This window comes from Aythya fuligula, chromosome 3 (genome assembly GCF_009819795.1).
Source record: "Aythya fuligula isolate bAytFul2 chromosome 3, bAytFul2.pri, whole genome shotgun sequence".
NCBI lineage: Eukaryota > Metazoa > Chordata > Aves > Anseriformes > Anatidae > Aythya > Aythya fuligula.
Window position 1 is genome coordinate 112,792,188 of NC_045561.1, and position 20,322 is coordinate 112,812,509.

The following is a 20,322-nucleotide window of genomic DNA, read 5'->3' on the forward strand; positions in this document are numbered from 1 at the left end:
AATGGCAGTCCACAAGATTTCAATGATTTTCTATATAAAAACAAAAGTGAAAGATGCTGTCTTGGATGCCAGCACAGTGCTGTCAAAGCAATCATTCCAATCACTCGTTAAATACAAAGATGTAATTAAATTTAGAAGTACACAATACACTGAGAAAGTTTATGGCATAAATATATAAATATTGAGACATTTTGAGAGTAGTAAAGTTCCAAAGTGATTTATTTTGAGCCATATTATAAACAAAAACTGACTACTGTAATAACAGATCAAAATGCATACTTAACCACTAGAAAGACTGATGACTTCAGTTTAGATACACACAAGCACAGACATTGTGAGTTAAGGTTTACTTTTTCACATTGCGTGCTGTAGTATTTTAGGCACAACAGGTTCTGTTAAGACTGGATTCTAGCCTTGTTTCTGTATTTCTTGCATTTTGTAGTATTAAAAGTTACTTTTGTTGTAACTTTGTGATGCAGTCCTAAATCCCTTTTTAATCCAATAGTGCAAGTGACAAAATGTTCTGCTAAATTACTCTGATTAGGTCATCCATTCTTACTGCAATGCATAGGCGTGTCATCCAATTCATTGCATTAACAAATTCCTATCTCACTGCTCAACTTATAAACAGCATATTATTAATATTCTCACTGCAGACAGGCACAACAGCATAACCCTGGATAAGACTGCCAAAATTAAAAAATATACAAATATTCCCTTTTTGCATGTAGGGGAAAAATAGTGACTACAATTACGATACAGCTATTCCGTCCCTCCCAGTAGATTATTTTACAGATTACTTGTAAAGATAGATCACCCTATTTATAGTATAGATCTCTTTAAAAATTAAGCTACAGGTATTCAATAAAAATCTATTAAGAATTCCCTCTTCTTTTTATACAGATTCAGTAGTATTTTCAAGCAAACCAAAAAATAAAGGTCTGCAATTCCAGCACAGTAAGAAATAAGGCCTCTTTTATATTGGCAAAAAAATTACACCATTATTCTCTTTTGTTTTCTTATCTCTGAATAAAAGACTATATTCCTCTTTACTATATTTTTCTTTAAGACTGTAGAACACCAGCATCCGTTATTACAAAATAAGAGTCAGTTCTGCTTGTGTTCAGCTTGAATTCCTGGCAAGTTAAAGATAGCAAGTCCATGGGTGTCTCATGTAGACATCACTGATTTCTTCAATTTTTCTATTTCAACCTGGAAAACAGATATTTTGAAAAGTCAGTAGAGTAGCAATAACCTAAAGTTTCCAGAGCTTTCACCAAAATAACAACCTTGAAATCTCAAATGTTTAAGCAAACAAAACAGAAGCATTTGACAGCTTAATATTTACAGCTGATTTTATATTACGTTGCTTAACAAACAAGAATTTATTGGATAATCTCACTCTGAATAGTCATTTAACAAAACTGAGTTGAGAAATCATTTAACAAGTCTCTGCATAACAATGCATCATCTCAGCCTAACTTCCTGAGGCATCCTTCATGCAAAATATGATGACATGGTTAATCTTTATTTCTTCAAATGAATTTAGAAGATACTAGGAAGTTGGTTCCTTTTCATTCCCATCACATATTCCAGGCAACTTCATAGATTGCTTTAGAGATTCCTTAAAAAGAGAACTTGCCAGAAGTTCTTCTCAAGTTTTTAAAGTAGCTTTAAAGTCAGTAAAAAGTACTTTTTAACAAATATAATGCACTTTTGTATCCAACTGGAATATTTTTCTATAATGAATTCAACTTATTAACCACTTAACAGCATTATACAATAATGCAGGCAGCCTTCATGAAGAAACTAAGGGGGTGGCACTCATCATGAAGGGGAATTTTTCAGATACGCTCTATTCTTTTTGACTCTATTTAGACAGATAATAGAGAATTAAAGAAAGATGACTTTCTTCCTATTTTTCATTTGATTACAAAAACTAAATTTGTCCTTTAAAATCCACAAAAGCAAAATATTCATCATCTCTCTTGGAGTAAATCCAGTTGTGACATATTTCTAGTACAATGTAGAATCTAACAACACTAAACTGACATCCCAACACACATATAACTAAAAGTAATTATTTTGCATTGCAGGTAAGCAAAACTGAACTAAGATGAACTGTGAATGTTCTTAATACTTGCCTTATGAGGCATTCATTCAACTACACAATAGAAAAGCAGTACAAAAAAGATTGAGCATGTCCATTAAGACTTTCCTTCAGCATCAAGTTCTTGAACACTCTGTATGTGCTTCTAATTTTTTTCTCCTTTTAAGTTATTAATATTACCTCCAGAATACTTCGCTTCAGCTTTTCTTCTTCCAAATCCTTCCTTATTTTTTCCAGTTCTCTCCTGACAGTTTTTAAGATAGCAGAAATCCAAGTTAGAGAAGAAAATATTACTGAGAACAGTAAGCATAGGCCTTCTTAAAATTTTACAAGAGGGACGAACGTAAATCTGATACTATATCTTATAAATAAAACATAAAATTACAGGCCCACTAGTGGACTGGTATTTAATTTTGTTGGACCAGAAGCTTCCAACAACTCTCAACGCCTCTTAGCAATCACCATGCAACTATCCCTAACTTTTAATCGCAATTTTTAGTAGTGTAGTTAAGAAATGTTTTTACAGTTATCCCCTCCTTGGAGAGAGAAATTTAAAGTAACTTAAAGTAACCTGTCAATCAATTCCTATTCTTTAGAATAGGAATTTCCTGTTCTGTTTTACTTCATAACTGGAGTCAGATAAGAAAATATTAAAAATGATCATCACATCACTGAAAAAGTAATTCATTAATCTCCTGAACTCATAATTTACTAGTTTACTTCGGAAGCCAACTGATCCAGATGCTTTACAGCCTCTCAACTGGTTTAGTTAGTACTCATCATTCTGATAGGACAAGAATGAATGCCTGTGTTCTCCAACTAAAGAGAGAAAAATACAATTTCTGCAGATTTGTATTTGCCTAAACACAGTAAAGACCAATTTTCTTTTACATCGTCTGCCAAACACAACCCTGCCCACACACACACATGATGGGGCCATCATGACTGAATTTAAAAGGCTCAGTAATCTTTTCCCTCCTACCAGTCACGTCAGTGCTGCAATTATTATACAATGCTAGCACATGTACTTACACTAAACACCACAAGAATTATCTAATTTTCCTTACAATAATAGTACCAACAGCTTAAGAAATATTTTCAAAAAGCAGTAATGAATGAAGGAGCACAAGGTAGAATAGAAAGTGTTTACAAATTCCAAAAATACTCTGACATCAAATTGGTATATATTTAGGTCATTTAGTTGGATCAACTTCTGAAGGAATAAGTTCTGAACATTAGTATTAATACACTTTATCTTTGTCATTAAAGATGTTAGTGTATATCCATTTGCAGATTGAGAAGAAAAATATTTACCCGTGTTCTTTTTTCAGTGTGTCTACTAAACTCATCAAATCATGAATCTGAGTCCTGAGCTCTTCCACAGATGTCTGTATTTGCGTATTCTCTGTTTCTCCTTTAAGTTGGACTTCTCCCGGAAAAAAGTTGAGTATAGCAGAACTTGGTCTCTGAGATGAAGATGTAATTGGTGGACTCAACACAGATGGCTGAAAAAATAAGTCAGTAGAAGGCTAAGAAGTGCAATCTTTATGAACTAACCACTTACAGTATATAAGTTGTACTAGTATAGTATCTTCTTGTATATACTTTTTAGCTATTAACAATTAACTATACATATACAACTTTCCATTATTTTCTACCCCGAAGATTAAAAGGAATGCCCAGTTCAAATGGACTACCGTAGTATGTAATATACGGTTATTTTAAAAGCTGTTTATTTAGCACTGCACTGAACTTCCTGTAGCCATTAAACGAAACACACTGCAGTTCTATACACTTAAAAAAAAAAAACAAAACTTTGATTTAATCAAAAACCTTAGTTTACTATAAACAATCATTCATGTGCCCTTCTGATCTGCTTGTTTGTTTTACATGTCAGAAGATTAAAAATCAGACATTAAACTTATGTGAGAAACAATACCATAGTTTCATGCTACCTGATTATCAGAACTGAAAAACAAAACTTTATACTGAGGTATACATTAACTTTATATTACAAATTCTAATATGAACTCTATACCAAATGACATGGTTCGCTCACATTTAAATACAATCAGTTGTATTTAGATGGTTTCATCAATCAAAAGCGGAAACACAAGCAAGATGAACAGAGAACTAGCTGCCTGGTACCTAGCTCCTTGGTGACATACCTTTTTTGTTTCAACTGGCTTTGGTTTGGCACTTTCTTCTTCTTCCTTCTGCACCTTCAGTTTTTTTTCTGCACTGTCAACTTCACTTGACTGGTAAATAAACAATTCAAAAATACCAAAAACAAAAAAGGTTTTCAGAACAAGAAAGAAAAGAGTTATGTATTTTTAAAAACGTGATAGATAAAAGCTTGAACTGCTAGACTACTATGGGTTTCTTTCCTTGCTACTCGGACCTTTCTACCCTACAGTTTTAATTTATCTGAATTTAAATCAGATAGTAAGTTTGGGCAGGATTTGCCATTATCTCTACAGTACTTAATAGAACAAATACTTGATGCTTTTGGGAACCTTTAGGTACCTCCATAATACAAAGACAAGGCAGTAACAGTCTATAGTAATTGACATGACTGAACTATAAAACACATGATTTATATATATAAAATATATATTTATATGTAAAATAAACAAAGATTCTGCACTACCTCGTTCTGTCTCGTGCCTTTGCACATATGATCACTTCTCCAACGTAACATTAAATTACAACTTTGTTGAAGTGAAAGACTACATACCATTAGTATATCATTGGTGCTACTGGAAGATTTGGGGATTTATCACAGTAATACCTCACAGAACAGAGAGACTCCCTCAGGTGCAATACAGTTGTGTTGTTTTTCTTACGTACACTTTCTTCTACTTGCAAACAGATATCCCTATAGACAATCTATACAAACAACCTCTGAGCATTTTGCATTTCACTCTCTGATAAATGGTTCATAAGACTGCTTCTGAGTGCAACTCTGTTTCCTGGGAATTTAGTTCTTAGTTCACGTCTGGAAAAAACACACCAATATACTCACAGAAATACAACCACTGAAACGTGCAGGCAGCCTCCTACCAGGCATCTTGGGTCGACTTGCAGTAGGGTGAGATAGATTATCTGAGGTAGCTATTACGTCATCAAAGCTTAATAGATCTAGAGAAAGATGAAAACACAAACCACCATCAAGACTAGGAGTTTTACTATGCTCCTTTTTGTCACTTTTTTTTTTTAATGGAGAAAAAATAAAAAATAATAATTTTCGGAATTCTTATCATTTCAAAAATTTTTCAGCATATACGACAACAAGCCATGTAAAACTACATGACTTTGGCCTATCTGGGAAGTCACATCTTCCCCCTTGAAAAAAATAAGAGTTGATTCAACTAGCACTTGAATTCAAGTTCTCAACAGAAGTAGTGTCAACATGGCAGCATAAAAGAGACCTAGTGTATTTGGAGAAAAAAATGCAGTTTAAACTGTTTTCAGAGAGGACTTAAAACCAATTTTGAGTTGAAAATGGCTTTTTTTTTTTTTTACTGCCCAACTCATGAAAAACATCAAAATCCGAGTTTAGCAACTGAGAGGAAAATAAATATGGTAAAGTGCGTCCAGAGGTTTATGTATGTTAACAAGACATTAACTGCAAATATTTTTGTACAGTGCAGTTTTTCATATGCAATACTTTTTGTCTGCAAAAAATACACGACTCCATCAAGTCTATAATAAAATATTTTAGAATTTAGAACCCTATTTGTATACTTTCTTAAGGCACACAGATCTCTTTGCTGATTATTCTCTTTACACTCTTAACTCTAGTCCAGGTAAACTCTCTTAGATGAAGTCTTGCTTTATTCCACAATCTATTTCCTCCTTATGACCCCTGATCAGAAGAAGTTCTTTACACCCTATGGGAAGATACAACCTTATAAAAAATCTATTAATGTGTAGAGCAGAACATAAGTAATTCATCTAGTTAACAACTGGATTTCTTACCACAAAAAAAAAAAATAAAACCAATACTTACCTACCAAGAGCTATACAATAAAATTTATCTATTTTTATTATTAAAGCAGTGACATAAATTACAGATATTACATATGGTTTTATAACGCAAAATCATTAACTTGTTCTTCAGACTAAATGTTTAACTAAAATGCCACAAAGCATTACTATAGATACCAGAAGTAACATTCAAACTTGGGGAGGGGGGGGTGGTTAGTTGGTTTTGTTTGTTTGTTTTGCAACCTCTTAGTTTTGCATTGCATCATTTCAAGCAGAAACCGTAACACTTCTTCCCCTACTTTCTCACTCATTTTGACACTACAGCAAGAGGTCAGTACAGGAAAAGGCCATAGAAATACTCGTCCAGAGCTTTCATTCCACTTCAAAGTTAACATGAATTAAAATCAACTGATTAAGTCAAGTTTTATTCATTCATTGTCAAAGCTAATTTATACCTGTAGAAATAAATTCAGTAGAAGCTTTCTACTGAAAGTTTTAACTAGTTTTAATGTCTACTACTGTATATTACTGTCTTTTAAGCCCTTAAAACATTTACATCTTTCAAACCTATCTGGACTTATGTACTTCATTATCTGTTGCCGTGTTGAAATACAAGAATTTGCAACTTTATCACTTACCAATCAGTTTTGCTGCTTTTCAGTTTTATTAAAGAAAATGTAAAGGTGGTCTTTTGTAAATATGTAACCATATTTGCAATTTAACAAAAAACAGGGAAGAACAAAGTAGGAAGAAACAGAAGAGTGATGAATGGCAAGGGGCTGACGGAAGAGAGGATGACGGAGAAATGACTATTAAGGTATTTATCTTACAGTCTTGGCCAATGAAGCATTTAGCTTGTTAGAAATCATGCAGCAGTGATCTAGGAGTGTATATTAATGTTTTTTACTCAATCTTCAGTAAGCTCAAAGCACTAACCGAAGTCCTGATTCAGATTTTGATGTATGTAGGTTAGGTATTTAATATAAAGGTAACAAGACAGGAAAAATATAGACACATTCCTCCCCTCTTCCCCAACATCACAACAATTTTTGCATTTCTGTGATCCTCTTTCTGCAGGAATAGCAAACAAATTTAAATAAGAATTGTAAATTGAATTACTGTTACAATTGCTAGCCCTGTCTCCATGAGCAAAGTAAACATCAGTAACTGACACCTTAAGGATAACATGTACCGCCAGAACTTCACAAACCTTGAGTATATAGATATTCAAGGCTGTAGCAGTAAATAATTTAAATTATAGATAGTGGGATGACACAAAAGCCAAGGTTCTCACCAGTTTCTTCTACCTCACTCAACAGCTCAGCCCTAAAATGTTACCAGTACATTAGTGAAATAAGGGGTGGAAGCAGGTGTTTATTATTATTTTTTAAAACAACTTTCCTAAGTATCTTAGGAGGAATCTTGGCCCAACTGAAACCAATATGGATACTGATAAAACACACCTCATTTTCACAATTTACACCCACTTCAATGAACAAAGTGATGTATCAATTAACTTTCTTAAAGACTGTCTGCGATTAATCGTTACAGGGAACCTCGTCATTGTGACAGAAGAGCAATACCATACATCTGGAGATAATTTGAGTCCACACATTATTTTAAGGCTGAGCTAGAACACCTTTTTCATGAGCAGGATAAACTAACCTGGAACAGTTACTTAGGAAAGACTACTAGAAACATTTTTTCTGCAAGCTTAACCTGGATAAACGCATTATAGAATTGTTAGGTGCTTTAAGAGATAAAGTTAGGTGAGAGGCTTTGTTAAAATTTGTCAATGTTTTAGTGTATTTGTATCAGTTTCTCTTAAAAAGCCTTCACAAAAAGAAGCAAAGCTGAAGGGGTTCATATACCTCATCTTGCTGGAATTTAAAAACCCATGGTAAAAGCAAAATGTACCCAGTATTTCAGAAGACAATACTCATGTTAATCTGCAGAGTGAAAAAGCTGGCAGCCCTTTTTCCTATTACTCATCCTCCAGAGATTGAACCCCCAAAACTTAGGGGAAAGATATAAGCTTTAGAATATTGACATTTGAAGTCAAGCAATAATAAAGTATTTGCTATAATTAAGCATTTATTTGCCCAATATGTAACTCTCATAAATGCTATTTTACAAGACTCATAATGATAAATATCCAACACTAGAGAATTCAGTGCCAAAAAAAAAAAATCACAGTAACATACTTTGTGTGCACAGAAAGACAGAGACATTCAACCTAAATCTAAGTGCTATAAATATTGAATACATCATACTATAAATACTATACTTGGCTCATCAGTAGACTGATAGAAGTTAGACTGAGAAAAGGGTGTTTTGTTTTTGTCTTTTTTGTTCCTTCTCACCTATACACACACTCCTCATTGTAAAATATATTTGAAGTAACTTCTTGTTTAACAGCTAAGGAAAACAAGCATTCAAATAAACGAAAAAGCATTTTAAATTGAAACCCAAATAACTGCAACTGAAAATTACGCTTATGAAGTTAAGAAGAGGCTAGGCGTATGGCATAAAGCATTTGGATTGCCTTAGAGATTGTTATCTTACCAAAATGGAGAAGGGTAGGGTAATTTCCTGACACGTAAGAAGGGAAACATGGCAAACAGGATAGGAAACAAAATCTGGAAAGAAAAGTCAAGGAGAGGAATGTCTAGAAAAAGATTCTGAACAAAAAAATTATTTTACAAAGCAGGAAAAAGAAACATTTGTAGAAGAAACAGAATTGCTTTAAATGTTCAGCATGCTAGTATTACAGCTTTAGGTCGTTTACAGAACTTTAATTCTAATAAAACAAAGAAACATTTACGCAATTTTTGAAATAAAGCTTCAAGAGAAGGAATTTAAACATGATCAAAGTTTGAGTATTTTAGAGTATTTGTCCTTCCCTATCTGATGGCTGGAACCTAGGTTATTTGTTGTCTTTTTATTGCCTTTTTTTCCACATTTTCCTCCCTCTCTTAAATATAAAGAATATCTACAGCTGCTCCTTAACCTAAATTTGAAGTGATGAACAAACTTAATTGTCAAAATAAACTGGAAAAAAAAAAAGCACACTTAAAAAACTGATCTACTAAAAATTCATCCATTTCAGAAGAAAAAGAAAGCCTGTTGGTAACTTCTACACCTTCAACAATATCCAAAAGCACCAATGCCAGCCATGTGTTTTCCCCCATATTTTAATGTCTTACAAGAACTAGAAGTCTTAAATTTAATATCACAAATACCTTCAGAGCTTTGCGTGCCATGAGCTACTGCACTGAGCATTATGTCTTTAGCAGAACAGTGGATGCAGAGACAAAGCATGAGGTTCCTCACGTTTTACTGATGGGAGCTTAGTCCCTTTTCACAAGAGCAATAAAACCTAAATCAACTTACGCAGATCATTTTAAACAAGGGTGGTTTTACTTTTGAAACTTTCCTCAAATAGCAGCTCCTTGACTTTGTCAGTGCTGCATCCCCAGGTGGGCTGCCCAAACCTCCTGTGCTCGCGCTCTGCACCAACCAAGGAGTGGAACAGACCTCACCCTTTGCTTCAAGCAAACTGAATGCATCTGTAGGTCTTTCCTAGAACATACAAATTGCAGGGAATTATCACTACTTCAGATAAACTTCAACAGTAAAAGCAGGCCTTGTTATTTGCTGCTTTGCAAGTAATCCCCTGCCAAAGTATCAGAGTCTGCACAGAGGGTGCTGCAGGCCTGATGCTGCGAACTCTGCCCAGCATCTCTGGATTTTGGTAGTTTCCATCCTCCATCCTTGTTAAATGCTGCCAAAGCTAGTCTGATAGTAAAGTACTTAATATTCACTGTAATTTATCCCAGATCTAGAATTAACCCGTTTTGAATTTAAACTTCTCAGATTATTAGAAACACAGTGCTGATGACTGCAAATCACAGGCTATTTCCTGTCAGCCACTGGATACTGTTTTTTCCCCCCTTCTATCTACGCATATAAATATTAAAAATTTCTCTTTGAGCTTGTGAAAACTTATGTCAGCAAAAAAGATCAAACAATTTTGTGTTTTGTTTTGCCCCCATTCCTTTTTTTGTTTTTTTAAATCTGTAAAAAAAAAAAAAAATGTTGCTTTTATATACATGAATACCTAGTACGATGTCTACTACATTCCCAAGCTGGTTATTAAAGGTGTCAAGATAACTGCACCTGGGGAAAAAAGACATTCCATCTTTTTTCACAGAGCTTTCTTCTGGGGATAAATGGTACTATGCAACATGGTAATACAGCTAGCATAATCCTAGGGCTAAACCTCTGAGCAACAGGGCAAAGTTTATGTTTTTAAGGCTAGGTGGGGCATCAATCTTTCATCCCAAAGTTTACTGTGGCCTGAAAGTGTTTACTCTGTACCCTCACTCAAACTCCATATTTGAGTAACAGCGGCAGTAATTAAACTGCCAAGTAAAAACTTCTAAAACAAGGTATAGCACAACATTTATGTGTTTGACTAGTGAAAAAACAAAGGACCTTATAAATACTTCCGGGAATATTCAATGGTAATACTGATATACATACTGAAGTGCAACTTTCTGTGGCTCAGGAAAATATAACTTTATTTTTAATTAATGAAATCTGTTTTAATTAATGTATCGTTAATTATTAATCACGTGGGCTCAACCCATAGCAATTGAAAGCATACCTGAATTAGCATTTCCTCACATAGGGCACTTCGGCTTGGAAGCATATTTTAAATGCCATGAGTCTTAAATGAACAAGTCAGAGAAACTCCTTCCTATTAATAAATTGCTTCATTTGTTTGATGAATGATTTATTTCATTGGTGAACTTAATTATCATTTAGGTCAAGCTATTCTACATCCTGTATATCATAGTTGTCCTTAGAAGATCAACTTACACTAAAATTTTAAATGTATTATTAATAAAACTTTTTTTTTTTTTTTTTTGGAGAATAAAGGTTGTGTTGAAATATGCAAGCCAAACACTGCAGGTACAATACAATAAAGCTTCTTCTGCAGTGCTTAATCACACAATAAAAACAATTCAGAGCTTAAAAAAAATGTCCACAGCAGACACACTCTGCACAAGATGGACACAGATGAGAGAAATCAGTTGTACTGTCAGAAAAGGACAAAATACAACTATATTACAATCAGGCTACATGAATTATTAATGTTGGTACTCCATCTGCTATCAGTGTTTTAACTAGACAAATTCAGATTTAAAAAGATACCAGATTTGGTTCAAGGTGCATTACGCAAAGCCATAAATATGAAATTCAAACATAGAATATACTACTCTGGCCCAAATTTAAGGTATGGTAAAGGTGCAATCTATTGTAGCTATGAATTTAATTACAGAATGCTGAAGTTAATGGCATTACTGAAAATAGGCAAGTTAGCTAAAAATGCAAAAGTTATCTAAAATGCAAGAGCAGAAGAACAAACAGAACCAATCGGTAAGGAAAACAATTTCATAAAAACGCAAGATAAAATTGATAGCAAAAAACATGCTTTCAAATTAGAAGAACAAGCTATTACCTATGTTCCTTCCTATCAGCTGTTATTACCTCTGAGCTTAACCACCTCCAAATAGCCTACTGACACCTGCACACCCTTTGCTAACTCTCACCCTGAGCTATCTACAACTAACCTTTAAAAAAAAAAAAAAAAAAAAAAGGATTTTCTACTAACAGGCATAATTACACTCCATGGTATTTTGTATAAATTGATGACCTTATTCTAACCCTGTAAGATACTGCAATCCAAACAGAAAGACCCAGAAAAAAACTGTTTGTTCTTTTCTTACCTGATTCTCGAGAGCTCTTTACCACAAGCGAATCTACCTCTACTGATTTTGGTCTAAGTGGTAAATGTTCAGAGTCTAACTTTGGTTTTGCTACTGGCTCAATTTCAGATTTTGGTCGAAGAGAAACAACTTCTCCATTAGATCTGTAACAAGAAAAGTGCAAAAATACACCTAGTAATGTATAGTAACATTAAATAGTTCATCAAAAAACAAAACACACCAAGAATAAGAATTAAAAGGAAAAAGACACAACCCCCCCAGGAACAGCTTTTACGTTTTTTTAAATCTTTGCTTAAAAGTTTTTCAGAGAGAAATTCTAGTACTATAGAAGTCAGCTCTTCTGTTGCAGCTTTTATAGAGCTGTCAGACATGTACAATCCCCTTAGAAAAGCATCCAAAATTTTTAGTGCATTTACTACAGAGCTTATTTTGGCACTTAACCTAAAATATCACACTTCACTGCAAGAGAAAACAAGATAGCTGAATAGCACCTTCCGTAATCTCTCCTGAAATATTTCAGAAACAAATCGTCAAATTCCTTCAAATCTTTTTTTTTTTTTCTGTAAAGAAAAAAAGCTATCAAGAACAAGTTATTTTTTTCTGGGTACAGAATAAAGTGTCTTGTATGTCTGGTATGCCTGGCTATGCTTCTACCATGCGTCCTTCATGCCTAGTCACATCATCCAAGGACCAAAAAAAATAAAGAGCTGACCTTTTCCTTTACAATTCGTGCCATCATTTATGTCACTGTAAAAAAAACGCAGTATGTAGACAGGCCAGTTGTCAGCTTCAATGTGTCCCTTTCATAAACTCATCGCCCATATTCTTTTTTCAAAATCCATTACAGCAAAAAGCGCTAACAGCCTAATCTCCCTACAGCAATGTTAAACTTCCAGACGTTTAAACCTATTTTAAAAACCCTCTATATTTTTTTAAGTTTGCAATTATTAAATGACCACAGTTTACTACAGCCTCTCTTTTAGCTGCACACATGTACCCCTTCATATCCTTACCTATGAGGGAGGGGGAACCCTGTTTTGGTTAAAGATGGGAAAATCTCTACTTGGGAAACATTCCAAAATGTCAAGTGATGAAACATGATTACAAACTGGAAACCTACACAGAATGAAAGCTGCAACAGTCTAACCCTTCAGTCAAGCACCCAAATTTTCCAGGGCTGTGCAGGGTGCGACCAGATATATGGCTGTTGGAGTCAACCCTCCAAAGTCTGAACCTTTCCTCCCTGCCCTCCTGTTTTCTCCCTTCACTCCTTTTGGCTCACAATATACAGGACTCGCTGGAGGGAAAAGATAAAACTCAAAGAATGTTTGTTGCCACTGTATATTTGCAGGTATTTAGGGTGCAAGCTCTTTGACGTAGCAGCTGTCTGCTCTTTTATTGGTAGAAGGCCAAGTTCATCATGATCTCACTTTCTTGTGGTTCTTTCAAGTCAGCTGAATATCTCAAAGGGACAGTTACTTGTCAACATGGGTCTGCTGTTGTCAGTAAGAATCTGGCAAATTCTTGGATGGAGGCAAAAAGGAGGGAAACCGCAGCAGGGGTTGGGTACAAGGAGGGATTGTATTGATGCAAAGCTGGTGAAACACTAAAAAAAATTCACACTTGTGAGAAAGAAATTTAGAGAAGTGAAACTAAGAGTGAGCAACTGCTTGCTATTCTGTTCCCTACTTGTCCAGTAAACTCAACTGAGAATACTCGAGACAGATCCAAGAACCACCTCCAGTCTCTGCACTGTTTTCTTCCCCATGAAAGAGGACATGAGCCATGCTGAGTACCTTTAGCATGGATACTAACTATGCTCAACTCTTCCTCTTCTTCTAGTTTACTCTGAAACACTGGACTTTGACTCTACTCAAATATTTTCCAACACAATGATATTTTTCTCAAGTACAACATCCCGAGATTCTTTTATACCATATTGCTACTTTAACTTCTTTATTTTGGGGGCAGGTTTAAAGCAAAGCAGACTAGATTCATAAATTGATCTGCTTTATGGTTATCTTGTAATATTTTCTCCAAGATGGATTCAGCATCTTAAAGAATTAGGAAGTTTTAAGTTCATATTGATAACACTTGAAGAAAAGAAAAACTGGTAGGTGCAGTGCAAACTTATCCTTATATCCTCTTTGGCTTCAAAACATACATCTTTTCCCACCTCAGTTGTGAAGGAAGACAGAAAAACAAACCACACTAAATATATGTAATATATTGTATATAACATTATATAAAGTTATACTGACCTGGATGCAGATGATGGCAAAGCAGGTTTTTCTGGACGTTTTGGGTGCTGAAACCCTGCTCTCAAAAGGCTGTTAGTCTTGCTTGGAGGAATGGGCTTCTTGGGTGGTACTTGAGGAGCTTGTGGCTTCAAAGGCTTCTGATCCAAAGCTCCTTTTTCATCTGACAAAGTAAGTCACAAAACATTAAGAAACACATTGCCTAGGTTTCTTTCAATGCTGATCAATTAGAAAGTGACTGCTGTTAGAACTACTTTCTCTAAAGTTCAGATGAACAGTGAAAAATGGATATATTGACATTAAATAGTAGTCACTTCTATTTTTATACTTTCTTCCCCTTCCTCTTTGAGAATAGGGGGAGTGAGAGAGCGGATGTGGTGGAGTTCAGCTGCCCACCCGAGTAAAAAAAAAATTCTAGATTGACATTATTGCACTGCAAATAACACCTAATAAACAAGAATCTCTCTGTACTGCTACTGCTTTGCCCTTACTGTGAATTCATCATATCTCCCCCTAAAAAGTCAGAGGGCTTTTGTTTTAAATACTGCCTGTATACAACTAACTCCCTTTGGAAAACTTCTGCAACCCTTGTGTGTCACCTGCCCAACTGTAAAATAGGGAAATCCTGATTTTCTTTCCCAGGAATACTCTGAAAAACAGGTCATAGAGGTTTCAACAAAAAAGCATCATCCAAAACAGAATTGTATTCTTGATTTGGGACCTTCAAACATTAGGATGTGCAAACGAAACAAAACCAATACTATGTAGCTGGCAGTCTCTCTTAGTACAGAGTTACTAGTCAGTCCTTTGCAGTCTCTCAGTACAGTGTTACAAAATTAATAAAGCTCTGATGTAGCAGGACAGTACATGATTTTGCCGCTTGGTGGTGCTGACTCTCCTGTGTAAAACACCCTGTTCATGGGGCTCACTTCTGTCTACTGATCCTATATACAAGGCTTACATTCCTAAATGCCCAGTGGCAGTATTACTGGAGATCAGTTCTTTACATTTTAGAGGAGAAAGAATTCAAGAATTATGCATTATTACTTGTAAGAACATGCAAGTTCATAAGAAGGACAAAAAATGCTGCCATCAAATTATATTCCTGAATTATCATCAGTCAGGTTTCCCTTCAGTTGCTCCCACTCAAATCTGAATATAAAAACTGTTCAGAGTTAAGTGGATGAATGTAATACTCAAAGCCAAGGTTCCTTATGAACACAGAAATCAGCCAATTTTGCTGTAAAAATAGCATGCAATTTTTTCAGCTTTTATTATACAATGAAATAAGGGTTGACTAAAGATAAGCATTTAGTAATTGTAATAAAAATACCAGTCTTAGCCATTGATATTAGACAAAATTACTACATGATACCAACAAGCACCCTTCACTGAAAACACAAAAATAGTTATGGGAGTATTGCTTTTACCTTTTGATTAGCCAATTTTTGATTGCAATTAAAGGCAAGATTAACATGCATTAAAAAATATATGGTTTGGTAGGTTGAGATTAGAGCTGCTCATTTATTGAATTAAAAAAATAATTACATTAAAATTTCTTAATCAGTTTGATTGCTAGTATCAACATGGTTATTTTCCACCAGTAAAGCACTGCACCGATAGACGGACATTTTTTCTAGTAAAATGCTACTACTATCTAAATACGTAACTGTTAAGGCCAGAGGAGACCACATATAATTAATTATTCAGCCTGACCTTCAACAGAATTCAAGAGAACATTTTCAAGAGAACATTTTCCTGCATCATTTCTTCTACCACAGAAAAGGACTGTTCTTTATCACACAAGTTTTCAGAAGCTTTCATGTTCCAAAGCACGATACCTATTACATAGAGGAGCTAAACTAAAACTTATTACCTTACTTTTAGGAATATATCCTGAAATTCACTATAAAGTAAACAGGTCTCACCTTTTTCTTCAGTCCTCAAAGGGAATTTCTTCTCTCCAGTTGGCAATTCAGGTTTAGGAGCTGTGTGTAAAACCACATCATAGGTATTTCTGAAAGAGCTTTAATTATCTTAGTCACTATCTAAAAATATGATATACACCAATTCGTGTTTGTATTTTTTTTCCCTTTGCAAGGAGTGTAATGCCATTTATAAACATTCATTTGAGCCCAGCAAACTGCAGGCTCGTATTAAAATGTCTGAAGTAGTCTCCATCATAATTTGGGAAAATATATAGCAGCAGCAAAATACATAAGGCATAAAAAGGTAACCTTTAACTAAGGGCAGCTGCATTACTAGGAAATACAAAGCTACTTCTGAATTTAAATTTTTTTTTGAAAACATGCACTGTTTCTGAAGTTCAATACTTCTTCAGACACCTATCAGCAGGCATATTTTACGTACCTGGACCTTTAACTGGAGGAGGAGGTTTCTTTGGCTTCTGAAAAATAAGTACATAAACAAAACAGATTATCAAAACACAGAAACACATTTGCTTTCTGTTTTGCATATGGTAGTGTCCAGCTTATTTACAGCTCTTTTCAAAGCATTTCATAAATGGCAATCCCAGACAGGAAGCAAAGACATAGAACTGGAAAAATTCATCTGGTATTTCCCAGCCAACCTGATAAAAAAAAATGTGAACAAAATGCACAGTTTCTTCAAGTCTCAGATCAGCATTTCAGCAGCAAGAGTAAGCAGAAGAGGTGCAAACAAAAATTAAGAATTACATCTTATTTCGTCCAAGGAATTGCTCCAGTCACACCCATTTTAATTTCAGTTTCAGTAAGTAAACCCCACAACGTTAGTTAGTACAACGGAAGTATCAAAAAGTAATCAGGTAAGTTTTAAAATCAAAAAAGGTCACTTTCACTGAACAAGAGTTCTAAACTGAGTATCATGAAAACTATTTAATTTTGCAACAAGCACTTCATTTATATGAAAAACATTTGTCTGAGCTTCTTCATCTTATACTGGAGAAAGATGCATGAACTACTCCAGCCATTAAAAACTTGCAAAATATTAAGGTGTCACAGTTTGTACGTTGACAATAACCCTACTGTACTAGGCAGCTACTTATTGCTTTCCTTGATCTGTTAAAAATAAGTTTGAATTTCCCCCATCACGGAGTACGGCTTACCTCAAGGGACACATCTCAAACCACCTCACCCCCAGAGTCCAGCTAATGAAAATGCTCTAGAACACCTATCTACGTGGTTGCACCAAGGACAATGCTCACTGATAAAACGGTCACAAAAGCCTACTAACCCTCAGATGTTTATAAAAACATTGCCGAAGTTGTATGGGCTCAGTCCAATGCACTCCCACTAAAGTACATGTGTTAACTTGACCATCTTTGCTACACAAACTTGTCAGAACCAAAACATCATACTAATCTTGACAAAACATGGACTAAGAATTACAAGAACAAGGAGTACCACATGAAAATATGAATTTCTTTAAGTCAACACAAGAGATAATGGAGAAAAAAAAAAAAAAAAAAAAACTATTTCTAAATCCCAATCAAAGATTATACACTGCAACCTACTAGCAGGTCTTAACACAGAAAAATCCCAGTCAGTCCCCCAGGGGTTATTCAGTATTTTGTTCTTATATTTACTTACAGAACAGGATGAAACAGAACTGACTGCTTGCTTCCTTTCAAAACGTTTAGGGTTTAATTCAATCATCAGTTACACATATCACCACAGTATCAGAACTATACGTTTTTCTATATGACCTAATCATCCTCTTTAATTACAGTTAATCTGAAAAGGCAGATTTCAATTAAATATTTAAAAATAAGTTTAACCTTTAGATCTTCTTGGTTATAGCTACTTCGAGACAGAGTTAAAAGCTGACACAATTGTATTAATATTTGAAGCAGCAGTATGTGCTGAAGTCTTTTATTCCTTGCATTTCTGTCAATTCGGTTTTGTGACACTAGATGAAATATATAGGAACTTACAGGGAAGTCTTTATCATGTTCGTGTATTTGAACAGCAAAATTATCAGGGAAGACTCCTTCTTTACCATTGAGTTCTCCTCTCCACCAGCCTGGCTCTCCAGTGTCCTAAAACAAACAATAGGATATTTCGATCAATCCTTATTTTTCCCAGAACCGATAGATTGAAAGTGCTGTTCCTGTAGCTGTTTCTCACAATATAATTGTTTTTCCAAAATATTGCATTACTTAGAAGAATACTTTAGCTACCTTAGCAAGGGGAAACAGCTAAAGATCAGACTATGTTTGGTCACTTTGTTTTCTAAAATACAGGATATGAAATTATATTTCCTCATTTATACAAGGCTAACATCTGCAAGTGGAAGAAAAGTACATAAAACCATCTATGATTCAATGCACAGTATTTAACGTTCTCGACTTCCTCCACTAGATTTAATGTTCTCAACTTCCTCTACTAGAAACACTTTCAGTAAATACTTTCTGTAGTTGGAATAACACACAATTCTACTACATAAAAGTGATTCTGATGCAACTGATCAGGCTCACTAGTCTGAAAAGCATGAAGAAGTAAGACAGGATGGATACACTTCTGAGGAGAAAATAACCAAGTAATAATAACATAACAATAACATAAGGGGAAAAAACAAATTATTAATTCTGTGTCATAGAAATCCATCACACGATCTAACTGGATAGAAACTTTAGTTTATTTATAACAGAAGTATGTGTGTTAACATCTGAAATTATTTACATATTTTAGCAAATACTTTACTCAACCCAATAAACTCTCCTGTCTATATTCTACTTACCTGTGCATAACTTACAAAAGCTACAAATGGTTAAAGTGGACTGAACATCTTACCTTAGTGATAATTTGAATAATCTCGCCTTCTTTAAAACTCAGTTCGTCATTTGTGCCTTCGTAGGAAAATACTGTCCTGCAATATTCCTTGGCTGGAACGACACAGCATAATTACTACACTTGCATACCATGGGTAGTAAAGTACATAAAAGCTTACTTGTGCTATCCAAAAGGAGAGCTCAGAAATTAATACTATAATCATCCTTCCCTTCCGGACCAGCCATCTGACGCTGCTCTACAAAGTGTTCACTGTGTCATTCACCTCATGAGAAAATCAAGTTCATAGCAATATTTACAGAGAACGGGAGATAAATCCTCATGGAGTCAGGGGATAATGCCCTAAAATATTTTTATCCACAGCAGACTGCTCACTTAAAACTATAATGGCTTATCTGACATATCTAATCCCCACTGCCTTATATATATTCAGTTCTGCTGCTTTAGACGAAAGACTGATTCATGATTTTTATTGTGAGTTTATATGAGATTTTTATAATAAGCCTAATTAAATATACACAATTGTTTCATGGTGACTTAAAATTACAGGAACTTCAAATACCCAAGCAGCACATTTGCTGAAATTCTGCAATGAGAACAAGTAATTGAAGCAAACGAAGTCCTTGGATATAACCACCTGAAACCACAGCTCAACTGAATGACTAAACTGACAATCACAGCCCCTTCTGTAAAAGCAGAAAGAATAATTCCTGTCTTTCTACTTGGTATAGGGCAATAAGGACTCTATCGTGTGGCCACAACATACCAGGACTTGGACAACACACACAGGTGAGCAGCAGCATACACCCCTGCTCAGAGGGCAGCACAACCCTAAGCCATCTCCTGTACACAGCCCGATTCTGTAACAAGGCACGCATTTCCTTGCTGCTGGGAGAGTCGGTCAGCACCACTGTACTACGCAAACCTTTGCTTCTTTCCTTCTCCAAGCACTTCTCCTCATGCCCTGGATACACCAAGTCCCACAGCACACAAAAACCATGTCAGGAAGGACTTTCCTCTGCACCAGCTGCACAGAAGGCAGGAGGCAGCAAGTGCTGAAACCCTGCAGGCTGCATCTTTCTGCCCATCCAGGTGGTCAGCTCCACCCAAAAAATCCACCCACCTTCATTAAGAGCACATACAATTTGCCACTTCACCGTCTTACTTTGTGAGCCTGATATTCTCTAAGTCATGGAGATAAAGAAGCCCTGTTTCACTTTCTAACACTTTCATATGGTGCTTACAAAGTAATAAATCTGAACTTTGAACTACCTTTTATTAAAACATTTACTAAGTTTTCTCCTTTCCAAGAACTCAGGGGTGACCGTGCAGTAGCAGGAATCACAGATGATGTCCTCTGACATAAAGGGGGAAGGAGA

The 20,322-nt window shown here is 35.1% G+C and overlaps 1 protein-coding gene across 4 annotated transcripts in view; it reads right to left on the reverse strand.

The window, feature by feature from the left end:
* Window positions 1–201: 201 nt before the first annotated feature.
* CD2AP (CD2 associated protein) overlaps window positions 202–20,322 on the reverse strand; it is a 74,173-nt gene continuing 54,052 nt past the window's right edge. For 2 of the 4 annotated variants that reach the window (XM_032184447.1, XM_032184446.1), the window contains exons 8-18: window positions 18,947–19,038; window positions 18,088–18,192; window positions 16,524–16,560; window positions 16,082–16,141; window positions 14,157–14,316; window positions 11,896–12,038; window positions 5,136–5,251; window positions 4,279–4,368; window positions 3,425–3,615; window positions 2,291–2,354; window positions 202–1,212 (exon numbers count right to left, since the gene is read on the reverse strand). In XM_032184447.1, coding sequence (XP_032040338.1) covers window positions 1,171–1,212; window positions 2,291–2,354; window positions 3,425–3,615; window positions 4,279–4,368; window positions 5,136–5,251; window positions 11,896–12,038; window positions 14,157–14,316; window positions 16,082–16,141; window positions 16,524–16,560; window positions 18,088–18,192; window positions 18,947–19,038 — 1,100 coding nt within the window. In that variant the 3' untranslated portion in view covers window positions 202–1,170. Of the gene's footprint in view, window positions 1,213–2,290; window positions 2,355–3,424; window positions 3,618–4,278; window positions 4,369–5,135; window positions 5,252–8,665; window positions 8,740–11,895; window positions 12,039–14,156; window positions 14,317–16,081; window positions 16,142–16,523; window positions 16,561–18,087; window positions 18,193–18,946; window positions 19,039–20,322 lie in introns of those variants that run through there. The other 2 variants (XM_032184448.1, XM_032184449.1) reach the window with 2 other exon arrangements.